The following is a 15,688-nucleotide window of genomic DNA, read 5'->3' as shown; positions in this document are numbered from 1 at the left end:
TCTCCCCCAACCCAGTTTTTATCACCTCGGTCTTCCTTCCTTCCTGACATTTATTCTTGCTTGACATTTTCTCCTTCTCTGACGTTTGAAAATCTATTATTTATTTCTACCCACTCAACTTTCACGTTGGTCAGGAGCTTGGGATCAGCCACCCGAGTTCACCCCAGTAGCCAGGAAAGACCTCTCAGAGGGGGTAATATTGTGCCTAACACCTGAAATTCAAGGCAGAGCCAAATGTCGGAAGACTGCAGGCAAAACATTTAATCACAAAAGTACTGCAGTAAAAATGAAGTTGGAGCCTCAGGGAAGGGAGAGGGACCTTTGGTGAGCAAGAGGAAGGGGGGGGGTTGGACAAGAAAGGGCTCTGTGTGCCCTGATAGGTAGAGGGGCACCTACCCCAGCACAGGAGGGAAGCTTCCCAGAAAGGCCAGCTACGCACAGGGCATTTTTGTGACGGTGGCTCCATTTCTAATCCCACCCTTTCCTCGTCTCTCCTGATGGGCCTATTTGTACCTCTCTCACACAGTGTACGCCACTGGGAAAGCTGTAAAGGCTTTTCATGGGCTGATTTTCTATTCAGCAGTTTGTTGATGAATGCCAAAAGGGTATATGCAGACTTATGTCAACGAGATAGGACAAGGAGGTTTTATAAAGATACAAATTATCCTCACACAGAGGAAAGAGAAAAATCTCTGCTGTGCTGCAGTCTCAGCAGTGCTGAGCTCAGCGAGTCGGGATTTGTTTCCTGAATTAAAATTTCAATAGGAGAAATGCACCCAGTTTACCTTTTTCTTTCCCTCTATGTGCATTTCTGAATAGTCACTCAAACCCCTCACTAGAATTTGGTGGGGAATGAGGAGAGCAGGTGTTATCTACCCACCTGCCTGGGGGGAAATGGGTCTAAGAAAAAGGGACGGTGGAGGATGAGAAACCTCTCTGGTCCCTTCTAGTCCCTCACAGAAATTTCAGCAGAGTTGGACGGGGGAAGATGCGGCTGACTTGGCTACACAGGGAAGCGCAGCCATGTAGAAATTCTGTCTCTGGGTAGTGATTAGAGAGGACTTTCGTCCACGTAAGACATGAAGTATATAAGAGCTCATGAGAGCTAGGGCAGCCCTATTTCCTCCTTGTGTAGACCCCAGCCCTTCTCAGCCTCACACTCTGCCGAGAGGTATGAGCTACCGTGAGTCACAGAGCCTCAGTCAAAGCATCCTCAGAAAGATGGTATAAATGTGAGAAATGACCACGCGGGGGAAATTATGCTTCCAAATCAGATGCAGAATCTTTACAACTTGGGGGAGCTCAGCGTAAGTTCTGTTCCGAACTTTATTTAGAACTATTCCCATCTGAATTAGGAAAAAAATCATCTGGCTTTGAGCTTTAGAGCTGATGACGGACTGGGGAAGACAGGCACCCTGATCCCTTTTTTTCTGAAGACAGCAGTTAAGACCAACCGCCAGCCCAAGAGGAATGTGCGATGATGACCTTACCTTTTTGTCACTGAGGCCAGTCACTTGGTCCACAAATTCCTCCTGGATCATGAAAGCGGCCAGATTGGCCGTGTAGCTGGCCAGGAAAATGACGGCGAAGAAGGCCCACACAGACACCATGATCTTGCTGGTTGTGCCTTTGGGGTTCTGGACAGGCACGGAGTTGTTGAACACCAGGCCCCAGAGGAGCCATATAGCTTTCCCGATCGTGAAAGAAGGCCCGTGTGGTGCTGCAGGCAATGAAAAGGACATTCTCAGAGTTTTCTCGACGTGCACACTCGTGCATGTGTAACACCTATGGCGTGGCCACCCGCAGCAAGGAAGGCTGCCAGAAGCTGGAATTGTGTCCTAGCCTCGTCCTGGATCACAGTCACAGTTAACTTCTTTTTTTCTTTACAATTAGCATTCTTCCCACATTTCTATCTAACTGCATTTTTCCATCCTTCTTGAAAGAAAAAAGAAAGAAAACGGTTATGCAAAATGGGGGTTTGAATGAGAAGCAGTGTTATGACCTGTTTTAAATTTGGATTTGATTTCCTTTTCGGGGAACTGATCTCCTTAATAAATGTAAAGAAAAGCTGAAGAAAAAAAGAACGTGGGACTGTGTGGGGCTCACTGCTTGAGTATTCGTCAGATGTGCTATCAGGGAAGAGCCATGCAATTCATCTGCACTGATGTTTGGTATTCAAATTCAATTGTTCCTAACAATTGCTCCTGTTCAAATTCACATGTAAAGCGTGCACAATATAAAAATTAGACCAAACTAAAATTCTCTGCAAATGGAGGCATTCAGGGGAAGAACAATACAGCTTAATTCTTCCAGCACTCCACAGATGGAAGACATTTCACTGCAGGGTCACAGAAAATGAACTCTGATATCACAGGGCTTTCTCTCCTCTGTGCATCCTTACAACAGTTACGTGTCCTTTTCCAGATTCCTAAATGCTCCTTGCAACAGACTTGTCTAAAGAGGCAGAGCAGTATGTGGGGATTTATTCGGATGAGGCATAGGGAGGCTGTAAAACACTCCTCACGTTAAGGCTTTCAAGCCTTTGTTTTGCAAGAAGAATCAATGTATGCCCGCCCTTCGTGAGGGGGAGAGGTCTTCCTTTAACAGGAGGTTAATTTTCATGTCACTTAAGTAAATGAAGATATGGAAAAATGATCTACTGGGACTTCAGGTGGTGATGCCAGCAGAGTGGGCAATAAATAAGTGGTGGAAGTGAAATCAGATTGATGGAAATGATGAGATTCTGGGCATGGAGCCGAAGAAAACCAAACTTTCTGCACACTAGAGGCTGAGCTTGGGCTCCAGTACCCTGACAATGGCCATAATGCAATGCAGTGAGGAGAAGGCAAGCAACTCTGCTCTCAAACTTGCCTGTTTCCTTTTTGTCTACTTTTATGATCTTCTGGGCTTATTCCCAAGAAGCTGGGAACTCTTAGGGAAAAAAAAAAACTAAATTCAATCCAGTTATCTTCAGAAACTATTCACTTTTATTAGAGATGCATGTGGATCGGAAGTGACAGCTGTTTGGTAATCAGAAATAGGTATATGCAAGAGACCTTCTCCAACACTGCTGGGAGTTCCCGATTAGTGAATACTATCACTGGGCCATATGACTTTCCCCATAAAGCACAACGAAAGGTAATGTACAACCCAAAGAAATAAGGAGCTATCATTTCCCGAGAGTCGTCACATGTACATGAGCAGGAGACAGGAAACGTCCACGTGATGGGAGGGCTGGGGAGTTTGCCTGCTAAATTTCTTTCTTTACGATAATTTCCTTCTGCATGCTTCTGCCCAGGGAGAAACTACAAGTGATGGTCTCTGCATCATCTCTCCCCTTCTTCATTTCCCTCACATGTGTTTGCTTAGCTCCATCTTCAACGACCTCATTGGACACTGCCCTCAAGTCCAAAACCCTGTCAACTTTTTCCTTGGAAAACCATGAGGCTTCTTCACTGGCCTCCCTGTTTCCGCTGCTGCTGTCTCCTCCTGTCCTCTTGGCACCGCATACAGTGACCTCTTTTCATTTGTTATCCTGCTTTCCTCCCATGGTTGAAGAACATCTGACATGTTTGCTTACCATGCTCAACTGTCTGTCCGTCTGACTTTATCCTACCCCATCACCCACCTCGCTCATTCACATCCTCTCTGCTTCTGAAACATAGATTCCACCTCCAGGCCTTGGTATCTGATGTTTCCCTTGCAGGGACTGCATTTCCGTCTCACCCCTCCGGTCTCAGCTTAATGTCATTGCTTCTGAGTCATCTTTCTCTATTTCAATTTGCTGTCTAAAGTAACACCTGCTCACCACCAACAACAAACCACTCTGCTTTCTTCTAGTTCTTCTTGAAATATATTAAAACCCGTGATTATTACTATCTGTGCCTACATGCTTGGTACATAGTACCCACTCAATAAGTGTGTGAGTTCAGAATAGCATGGACTCTGATTGTGCAAATCTGAAGTTCTCTTTTACACCAGTATGCTCACTCACAGGACACGAGCCAGTTCCACTCCAATGGAAAGCCCTTTAAAGGTTAGTTACATCGCCCTTTTTAGTGAAGGCTAGAATCTCCCACTTAACCCCAGCATGATTATTTATCACATTTTACTGTTTCTGTTGATTGCAGACAGTTTATGTAGTAATCACTACTACTAGAAGAAGTGGGAGGATTTCAGTAAAACTCAATACCTTAACAGATTCCACTGGCCTGCTGGCTGCTTCCAATATTGGGTCTTCAAGTGAAAACGGTACATACTGAACTAGAGTGCCCTGTTTGGAGGGGCATTTGAGACAGCAGGATCTCCTACCCTCTACTGTATCAAGCCATTTTTTTTCCAGACTGAGATTTGGCACCTGAATCTCTTACTGATACCATCTACACAGAAAGTGCTGTGCAATGAAAAAAATATACTCTAATGATTTGAGCACTGGCTCATGTGGGAGCCTCATAATTAGCCACAACCAGTAAATGTCTCCCAATTCAATTTCTGATCTACTGACTGTCCCTTTATCAAGGATAGTGTCTGAAGGCCAGGCACCATCGGTGTATATCAAAAGGATACCGATACAATTAATTTTTAAATGGGAAAGATATAACTCTTTGGCGGGGGGGGGATTTTATAATATTTACTGTCACTCCAAAGCAAATATGATCCCGTAGTTTGAAGAATGCTTTTAAGCTAGATTCTATTAGCTGTTTTCTTTGCATGCACTAAAGTTAAGGCTCACCATGATATTAATATTTGTTTTGATAGGCATTGCAAAAGTTAATTGCCAAAGATCTTTAAAGGAGCTTTCTCAAGAAATTCATCATCAATAGTTTTTAATTGAACAATTATTGCTTTCACGCTGTAAGAAGGTTAAAATATTTGATTTTATTTTATCCTTTTCCCAGGTGAAGTAAATAAGCCACACTTAGCTGCCACTACAATTCATATTAATGGCCTGGCAGCATTACTATGATGTACCGAGGCAAGATAGGGTAATGTATTCTAAAACAGAAGTCATCACTAATGGTACAGGAAATAGCATCAACTTGGAATCGTGCTCATGCAGGCTTCCTTACCTTTCCCTTTGGCTAAGTTTCTGTTGTATCCAACAGGACTGAAGTATTCAAAGACAAAAACAGCTATGGCAGAGACAATGAGCAGCATTACAAACATCATCACCCAGACGGAGGCGCTGAATGGTTCTGCAGGTAAACAGACCAGAGTAATCGAAACAAAATCCATTAACTCTTTCTCACCTCCAGCAAGAAGCCCATTTGCAAGCTCGTCAAGAAACTCGAATTCCAATCCGATCACTCAAGAGAAGCTAGTCATTTTTTTATTCTCACTCTTAAATCATTCTTTGCTCTGTAAAATATCTGAGGCCTTCCATAAGACCGCATATACAATATGATAAAAATAGATAAAAGTGTACGGCATTTTTTACAAACCAGGTCAAGGATGACAGAAACACAAAAGAATGATAAGACAAAAGGAGCAGTCAGAATGCAAATAAACAGGCCACAGTGCTGAAGAAAATTATAGAACCATCCACGGAATCGAAAGCAAAGAGGAATGTGACCAGTCTCAAGCCGTGCATCACAAGGCATCTACAAACAGGCATGGGTTTGATTTTTACTTGCACTTGTATTTTTACATACTGGCAGAACGACATGCAGGCAGAGAGAACTGTAGTGTCTTAGGAAGGATTATAAATTGTAGGGTTCATGACAGTATTGAAAGGTGATCATTTGCACCCATGCCTCTCTAGCTGTCCTGCTGTAGGCAGGTGACAGCTCTATACTTGATAAATCATTCTAATGCTGGTAAAAGTGTTAAATGCAACTGAAATCATCAGAGGACCTGATGTTCAGATGAAAATCCAATGAAAAGGCATCATTTGAAGAGGAGAGGCACTCTGGGAGGCTGAGGCTAGAGGGTCACAAGTTTGAATGCAACCTGGGCAACTCAGAGACTTCATGAGATCCTGACCCAAAATAAACAATAAAAAGGGCTGAGTTGTAGCTCAATGTAAAGGCCCTGGATTCAGTCCTCAGTAGCAAAGGGTAAGGAAGGGTAGAGGCGTGGAGGCAATGAGGTGGTAGATGGATGTGGACAGGTGGTAATTTCTCTCCTAAAGGTCACTTTTGTCCATTCGTTTTCATGTGATTTGGGCAATAGGCATGTGTATTAGAAGGGCAGGCTAGGGCACAAAGTTCTGAGTCTCCAACATGCTATAAAGGTAAGAGAAGCGATGTAAAATAAATTACCATTTCTATTCAGCCTGGTTGACGATATGAACCTTAGCTGACTGAAGTCATTTTATGTATTTATGATATAGATTTACTAGAAAACCAACAGGGAGTAAAACTTTAAGAATACTATACCTCCACCTGATTGCACCATTGGGAATATCAGTGAACTTAAAATTGTTTTCCTCAGAGCCAAGCATTTTCTGAAGGTAAAATATGATAAGTGCAATAATGCCTCTTGAATAGGAAATCTTTCATTATTTTTCAGTTGTTTTCTAATGAAGCTAATAATAATCATAAAGAACTAGATTGACTGTAGGCCAACTTATTGGTGTCTGTGACCATATAACACAGCAAGAGATCATCCCCAAATTCTAACTTAATGAGCTTAAATGTTTAACAAGAAACTAGTATGACTGGAGCTTTAATTGCATCTGATAACTCAAAAACTGAAACAAATGCTGTGTTATACAATTTTGATAGTGAAAATGTGTTATAAAGCAACAGGTAACAGCACAACGTATTTAACACAAGATAAAGTCCAAGTAATCAATGAGACAGAAACTGAAATTTATCTTAGTTAAATTCAGCTTGAGCAATAAACAATATTATGTCCCTGAAACCAGATAAGTTTGGTAATGAGGTGCAACCAGAGAGGAGGGAAAGTCAATTAATAATTGGGAGATTAAGTAATATTTAATATTCAAGGATAGCAATGTCAATGTAATTCTTCAAGTCGGAAATATGAATGGAATGGTGTCTCAAGCCAGAGGAGGATCATGGCGGCGAGGACATGAGCATGCACATGTAAAGCACTAGGTATTGGGCCGTGCATATTGCATATATACAGTAAAACAAATGGAATCAGTGTTTGATGCCATCATTAAACCCAGAGATGGCGAGGGTGGGTGCTGTCCATGGTGCTGCTAAAGTGCCCCAATTTATTAATCTGGTAACTTTCATTTCTCTGTAGGCTCTGATAACATTATAACAAATCGATGGGGGACTTTGTGGAATTCTTCTGTTCACACATCAGAATCAGTAAACCTGAATTAGACTTCACTGGGCAGACATATCCTTGTCAGTAATACTTTGGTCAGAAAGTCAGATGGAAGTTGATCAGGCAACTAACTGATTCCAGACCCTTTTTTTTTTTTTTTTAACTTGGAAGTGACAATTTTTGTCTCTTGACTTGTCACTGGGCAAAGAGATCAAAAGGTTCTCTTCCAGTGTTCTGGTTCTGGTACATCAAGTACCTCTGAGTGTCTGGAAGTATTGATGTTTTTAGGCACTACTCATGCACACTACTCAGTGAAGAAAGACATTAGGAACTGGTAAGGAACTGTCTACAGTGTCCAAGGAATGACCAAGCAATATTCTATGATTGGTGTGGATTGTATGTCTGAAAACAGATTCAACATTTGTCCGGGAAAGAATTTCAATCTAGGAAACTCCAGGTCAGCACTTCTTTGGATCAAGGGTTCTAACCTGCTTTGAAAGTCTTTAGAATAAACTAGATGGAAATATTGCAAGAGATGTCACCTCTGTTCTTGAAAAGCCACTGGTTACAGCTGTTGCACACAGGCTTGTGGCGTTACCTGCAAGTGTTTTCGGATGTGAGTTAATGGAATTTACGGAGGATAGAGAATAGGAAATAATGAAGAGCAATGCAATCAGATTCTGAATGTTTTGGCTCTTCCAGATGACTGAACTAGTGAATGGAAAAATGTAGCTTAGCATGGTTCATTATGACTTTCAAAACCTGCAGATAATGTCTGTAAATAAGGGATGCACAGCCAATCGAAGAGGGATATAATTTAGTGACTAGGCATAAGATTAAACCTACTAGGTAACAACAGCTTTGAAAATATTCTCCTCTGACTTCAATTTATTTTATTTTAAAAGAGACAGTAAAAAGAACATGGGGTTGGGGGAGTTAAATTTAACAAAAAAAAAATGCTTGACCTTTTAATGGAAATGTTCTTCACATACAGATAAGATAAAATCCAGAGAAACTGGGTTGGGGCCAGATTCAGTATCAGCGACCCATTTTTATAAGACAAGCCAATTGGTATTTTTCTCTCTGGCACCAAGAAGATATGGAGACACATTCTTGGGGAAAAAAAATTTATAAACTCAAATCCTCCATCTTTTTTTAACATTGAGAGCAAAAGCTCTTCATCAGAGTCTGAGAGGCAATGGGGAAAAATGACTAGCAGTGACTTACAAGCGAGTGCCCATCTACTAATTCAGATTCTGCCCATGCCAATATCAGTTGGTTGCATTTTTCCTTGTCTGGTGAAGTTCCCTTGCTATGTCTCATCCATATACATGTCAGACAAGAGGAAGAAAAGGAACATAATGACATATGTGTTTGTCAAGCTCTACATTGTTCCAGCAAAAGTTACGAAAGTTGAAGCAATGAGTGCAAAATCAAATCCAGTGAGTGAGTGTCAGGAATTTCCACAGCTTAACTGGATTATCAAAACTGAAAATAGAAAAACCCATACGGCTCTGTGATTACGGAAGTTTCCTGCAATCCTGTTCGTCAACATTTCACTCAAGAGAGAATCAGGAGAGTTGCCCTGGGTGCTGACATTACAGATAAACAAGATGTTGGAAACAGAAGACCATGGGAGTAGAGTGGGCATCCACAATTGGGTCTAGTTAACAATTTTCTTTAATAAAGTTTTTAATATCTGTAAAAAATGTTAGAAATTCGGTTGACCTTAACAAAACTGTTTTTCCTCTCTCATGCAGTTTTCCTCTAAAGATAAAGGGTTATCTGAATCTCTCCAAATGTAGTGCAAATCCATGTGTGGAGGTATGCAAAGGAGGAGTTTATCTGAATTCCATGATCTTTGACAAGGCAATTGCTGGAAAAAAAAAATCACACAGTCGGCACAACACTTTAATGCAGAACTTTATAATAGTGCTTGGACATTTTGTGAAATTTTCTCCTACCCTAGCCAGGCTACCTAATGTATACACAGTTACAGGGCTGAAAACAGTAACAACTACAAAAAAAGAAAAAAGACCATAGAAAATATAATTTTACCTTTAGGGAAAAAAATCCATTTAGGTGAACATATAAATTTATGAAGTGTTTACAAGAAGAGTCAAATAGATTTTCTGCTTTAGCAACTATTTGGCTCAGAGAATAGCCACATTTAAAATATGGTCTCGTTAATTTTAAATCAGTGTATACTCTTCAGACTACTTCTGTTCTGCTCATCAGAGCACAGTGGTCAATCGTTACTTGCCCTCTTGCATCTAGCAAATAAATGAGTGGCATCTGAGTTTGCGATGAGGACGGGTGTGTGGATGCTGAGCAAAGGTTTATGGGCTGATGCAAATGAACTGTGGACAGACAGGTTTATTTATGTTTTAAATGATTTCGAGGCTCTCCACTGAGTATCCATTAATTTACATTCTGGAGAGTCAGGACTGGGAATCTGACTATGTGATAGTACTTTTATCAACAGAAATTTCCAAGTTAAACATAAATGAAGGATGTAGCCTGATGAGTCAGAAGAGACGGGTGTGAACTGGAGTCATTCAAATGCAAAACACTCTGGGAATACACTGATATGGTCAAACAGAATCAGACAAGTTCTAGCCTGTTCCTTAAAAAAAAAAAAAAAAACTGAACCCAGGGGCGTTCTACCACTGTGCTAGATCTACATCTAGCCTTTTAAAAATATTTTTATGAGACAAGGCCTCACTTGGTTGCCCAGGTTGGCCTCAGACTTACAATCCTCCTGCCTCAGCCTCCCAAGTAGTTGAGTCCACAGGCATGTGCCACCACTGCCCTCTTGATGCTATTATTTGAGCAACAAGAAAGAAGGCCTGTCATTCCTTGTAGGAAAGCGGTTGTCACCACAATGGTCACATACCTAGAAAAGCAGAAGGTGAAACGGTGCCATTGCTCCTGGAAACCATGACACTGATTCCTGTCTCCACAAAGGGCACAGAGAAGTCCACCACTTCAGAGCGCTCCTCGTTGATGGTGAGCGAGCCCACAGCCATCACTGCCCGTTGATAGACCACCTGGACGCAGGACAGAGCAATGCGGTCACTTCTCCCCAGCACACCCAAGACCTACAGGGGACGGAGAGCTGGAGGAGGGAAGGCAACGTACCTCACCAATCATTCCATTCCACACGTTGTTAACCTTTTTGCCATGCTTCCCATTGGTCACCAGGTAGAGGTCGTAGGTGAACTTCACCGTTCTCGAGAGCTTCTTCAGGATGTCGATGCAGAAGCCTTTGCAGCACTTTTTAATGTTCATCCCCTCATTGGTTGAGTTGCTGCGGACAGTCACAAGGCCACAGAACATGACTACTAGAAGGTTTGTGCACCTGGTTAGTGACACTCGTACATCTCAGACAGGAAACTGTGGCTCAGAAAGGGGGAAGTGACTTTCCCTAGGACACACAGTGAGTTCAGGACAGTGAAAGCAGAAAGTGTTCTTAATTACAATAGTTGTCATGAAACAGGTAATACTTATTGAGTGATTCTTATTGGCTAGGCACTCTGCTAAATGTTGTGTACTAATTGTTGGCGTACCCTCCACACTTCACTGAGTTATATGCCGTTTGTACCCCATTATACAGGAAAGTATCACCAACCCTTATTTTTAAGAGTTTCTAATGCACTTCTTTAGGCCCAGAGTTTAGTCATCTGATGTAAATTGAATCATAAAAGCACACGGGAAGTGGAGAGAGCAGAGGATGTGAAATTCTCAAATGAAGTAGGATTTTACTTCAGCCTCTAGTTACAAATTTTTGAAACCAAAGGGAAGGAGTGAGGGTCTCCAGAACACTGCTAAGAATGAGTTGACCTGGGTTCCACCTATGCTGGGGTCTATGAACTCAACATCACCTGATGATAGGACCAACTATATCACCAAGGTTCATTTATAACATCTTCCCTACAATAACTATATGGGGTGAAATGTAAACACTGACACTGCAGAGAAGCGATGTCTTTGACCAGGAAGAGGGCTTATTCAAATAAAAAGAACATTGACATCTGAAAGCCTGTCTTCTCAAGATTATACTATCAAGTATATCAAGTATAAGAAGTAGTATCAAGATTATACTGGCTGCTTTGCTCCTATCTCCCTAGTTCATGCACCTGGCCAACTCACACTCAAAGGACATCTGCGCAAATCACACACACCTTTAAAAATGAAGGAAACACTGCTATCCCCAAACCAGGTAATGAAAAGTACCTGGGCGGCTCATGTGGGAAGATCAAGGTCTCTCTGAACAATGTTCTTGACCCCACCTTGCACCAGAGCACCCCCCTAGCTCAACTTCATCTTCACCATGCAAGTCAGGAAATAAGGGCTCTGTCTGAAAATTAGACTTTTTGGCACCCCTCCCATTTGGAATGCTAACTAAAATGGTGTTTGTGGAAATCCAATATTATAATAGGAAACTATATTCCCACGTCATATGGAAAAATAAATACAAACAGAATAATCATAGCTATATAAAAGCAGATACGCTTATGAAATAACCAGATAGAAAAACAATGAAATTGGAAGCATAGCTGTTTTTTAATGGTAGGAAATGTTTTTCGTTGTCATATTTTTGAGATTTTCCCCCAAATGATCTAGTGAGAATGTAACCCATATATATAATGTCTACTCTGTTCAGCAGCATTGGTATGTCTGTAGCTATTCCCGTGAATGTGGACAGATTTGATGTTGTAACCTTGAGTTAATGGAAGTGAAGCACCTTTTTCAGTGCTTTCCTTTGTCTCGGGATCATAGAGCGCCTACCTGGAATCACTCACTTCACCATCGTCTTATCCTGCCCCACTTTCCACTTAACCATCCTGCTTCTGTTGGCCAAGACCACCATGTAGATGCCACTCTAACCTAGAGACCCGGTGACCTGCTCTGACTGGCCATCCTTAGCTTGCAGGTAGTGGGAGCCACATCTGTGTACCTGATGTTCACATCAGTGACTGCTGGGCTCCACGCTACAGACTCGTAGCAGGTGAGTGTCAACCCCAACCCCATCGATGACCCAGAGCGGAGGGGGGTGGTCAGGCTGAAGTTAAAATTGCCAGAAATATGGTAAAAACGTTTCTCAAGTGCACTAAATCAATGGTGTGTCAGGATGCCATTTTCTATGCGGCTTTGAAATTTGTGCAAAAATCAGATTCTCTTTTTCTCCCTAAAAAACTATGATCCCTTTTCCCCACCTCTGATCACTATATCTCCCTCACTCTCTACTCTCTACCTTCCTTGGTCAAGATTCCTGGGGGTGAGTAGTTAAGCAGAAGTCACAAACACCCCAGGATTAAGATTAGGGATCACAGGCACGTATGGCATTCTCCAGGCTCACTGGGAATCTCAACTGGCTTATAAGTGAATGTCCCCACGTCCCTGGCTCCAAGGTATATTTCTAGATATAAATGGTCACTGGTACCTTTTCACCCAATAAGCATCCACTAAGAACCTCCTCTGTACCAGGAAACCAGAACCTGGGGACACGGGATGGAAAAGGCATGGAACAAATGTATGAATTCAGTGTGTCATGGTGGCTATGCTAACTCAGACCAAATTGTAATTAGAACTCCTGTTGGTTCCTTTCCCAGCCCTTGTCTATCCATGTACTTTCTCCCAGCTCTTTGGCCACCACTCAAAATAAAAGGTGACTTGTGAAAACAATATGAGGAAAGGGATCCAAAAGAGAGTCCAGTAAACTGGCCCCACAATTTCCCGGTGTGGCCAGTAGATATAAACATAGCCACACAAGTCAGTTAGAGCTGTGTTCAGAACCTGTGTTGAAGGCTACCAACCATGAAAACTCAGATCTAAGTCTCAACACTCACAGAACTGGTATATGCACTCATGAATTGAGAAGGCTGATGCTTTTCAGGACACTTGGGCAGGTTAAATAAAATATCTATAGTGCTTCTCATATAACCCTTTAAAAATAAATCTCCCCTCTTCCTTCCACTGATTTGAAAGCTTAGGATTTTAATTGTCAGTATGGCCATTTTTTCCTACAGATGAGGCCAGATAATTTTTCCAACTTTTTCTATATGCATTTAATGTTCAACTAACAGACTAGAATGAGAATCTGATTTCTCTGCTCATTCTGGCTCTTTAGGCTGATACATAACCTCAAGACCCCACCATTTACTAGGAGCAATAAAATACAGAGTCTTTTCTGGGAAGTGTTACCGAGAAAACACATACAATCACATTGTCTAGCAGGAGTCTTTTTGCGACCTGTCAGCCTGCCTTAAACCCTCAGCTTTAGGAAAAGCTATTGATCTAATCTGTGCTAATGTTGGCATTAGTGGAGCCTAGCATTTTGCTGTTGATCTCGGGTAAGTCAAGGACTTTAATTTCACTCAGACACACAGGACTTGTGTCCTCGTATAGAAAAGGGGAAACTGCAAGCTACAGCCTCCCCATAGGAACCAAGAGCATGAATTTAAACCGTCTGTAGTCTTCAACAGAAAAGCCAGTTATTTTACAGAGAGTAATTTATTTGGAATCATTATTCTTCATAGTAATATAGCTCAGGATTTGGTGCTTTACCTGTTTTCAGCTTCAAGCTACTAATTTTAAAGATTTAAACCCTTTTTATTGATAATGAAGCACACGAGGCCGCCTCGATGGCCCTGCTGGAATACAGAAAGTGTTGTTACCCCAAAACAGAGAAGTTCCACCAAGGCTACAGCATCTGCCTTGTGCCAGATGCCCTACTTTTTTTTTTTCGCATCGGATCCACTCCTGCTCTGAGAACACGCACCCACATCAGAACCCTCCCCTGACAGCTTCCTCACGTTCTCTCCCCTCTGCCAGCCCATCTTTTTCTAGCATTCACTGGTTTTCCTTTAATTTCCCCAATTTACCCAATTCTTTCCTTCCCCAGACTCTTTGCAGCTTTTCTTCCTTCTGCCTAGGAGGCTCTTCTCTTAGACCTTCTTGTGCCTGGCTCCTTCTCATCCTTTGTCCTTTGTCATCTTAAATCTAAGCCACCTGCATGAGACAGTGGAGCCCCCAGGCCCCCAATGTACTCTTTTCACCCTACCTTCTTTCTCTCTGCACAAGGTTGATCACGACGTGAACTGCTCAGTTCTTTCCCTTAGAGGCTGAGTGGTTTTCTAATGTGTCCCTCACAGGACTGTAACATCCTTGGCTTTCGCTTCCTTTGTTTATCAAAGTCTCCACTGTGCCCAGGACGGTGCCTGACACATAAACTGTGCCTAAGGCGTATTTCTGTATTTAAGTATTTTTATTGGTAAGAACTTCTGTTATTTAATTGTGAAGGATTTCAGCAAAAAACACTAAGACATTATGTCTTGTCCTGCCTTGGAGAAGCTCACTTCCTCCTTATCTCCAGGGCATGAAGGTTTGGACCGATTATCAAAGTAAGGCTCTTGCTCTGGGGGCCACAGTGGTCACACTGGAGAGAGGGAGGCCTATGTAGGGAGGGACCTATATAGGGAGGGACATTCATGCTCACTTCATCATCTGTGCAGAATTTCAACTCCAAAGAGGCTGAATGTAATGACCTTGCTGTTAAAATTGCCTCCAAACCCAAATGCCTTAATAATGCAGTTAGCATTCATATATATTTTATAAAATATATACCCTGATCACAAGTACTGAGATCTGAGGATGTACATCTTGGGGAGTAATGACTGGGGTAGAGTCTGAAGTGGAGGAATAAAGGTATTCATTCATCATCTGGTCATTCAACAAGCCTTGGTATAATGTGCTCCGTACTTGTCACCAAGAGTACAAAGATTAATAAGACACATCCTCTATATTTGGAGAGCTCATCATTCAGCAGAAAAGACAGACAACTATAAACTATACAAAGAGACAGGAAAAATAGAGGTAGAGACTACTGAGGTACGGTGTGTTAGTAGACAGAAGCAGCCCAGTTTGGGGAGGCAGCGGTCAAACTTAAAGGGTAAGCGGGGGCTGGCCAGGTGAAAGAAAGTGATCAGAAAAGATTCTACCCAGCAACAGGCTTTCTCCTTTTGTGAGTCCCCCACAAGAGTGATAACCGGCGAATGTCAGCATCAGGGAATGATCAGTGTCTTGGACTTGATCATGCATCCCACAGGTGCACAGGTGAAAGTGGACCCTTACTGCCCAGTGTCAGCTCTTTCTTGAAACACAGCAAAAGAGGAGACGGCACAAACAGCCCTACTGAATCAATCTCCACCTGGACCGCACCTGAGTCTTGTGCCAGTGGTGTCCACTCCCAGAGGGAGGGGAAATTTGCAAAGCTTTTGAAAAGTGTGGATCTGGAAATATAAATAATAGAGGGGAGAAGAAGAATTGCTAGGGGAGGGGAGTGTGCAGGGGCAGCTAGAAACACAGAAAGGAAATCATTCCTGAAGGAAAGACTGAACGAAGGGGACTGCTGGTTCCTTGCGACGGCTGAGGACTCGCCTGC

The 15,688-nt window shown here is 42.3% G+C and overlaps 1 protein-coding gene across 1 annotated transcript in view; it reads right to left on the bottom strand.

The window, feature by feature from the left end:
- The window catches only part of Grin2a (glutamate ionotropic receptor NMDA type subunit 2A), a 381,170-nt gene that overhangs the window by 70,178 nt on the left and 295,304 nt on the right, over positions 1–15,688 (bottom strand). The window contains exons 6-9 of the mRNA XM_010609958.3: positions 10,384–10,552; positions 10,139–10,292; positions 5,070–5,195; positions 1,491–1,720 (exon numbers count right to left, since the gene is read on the bottom strand). Of these exons, the coding sequence (XP_010608260.1) occupies positions 1,491–1,720; positions 5,070–5,195; positions 10,139–10,292; positions 10,384–10,552 (679 nt within the window). The remainder of the gene's footprint in view (positions 1–1,490; positions 1,721–5,069; positions 5,196–10,138; positions 10,293–10,383; positions 10,553–15,688) is intronic.

The sequence above is a fragment of the Fukomys damarensis genome, unplaced genomic scaffold (assembly GCF_012274545.1).
Source record: "Fukomys damarensis isolate Sample0158 unplaced genomic scaffold, DMR_v1.0_HiC HiC_scaffold_34, whole genome shotgun sequence".
Classification (NCBI taxonomy): Eukaryota; Metazoa; Chordata; class Mammalia; order Rodentia; family Bathyergidae; genus Fukomys; species Fukomys damarensis.
The sequence above is the reverse complement of the archived record's forward strand: the minus strand, read 5'-3'. Positions and strand labels throughout refer to the sequence as shown.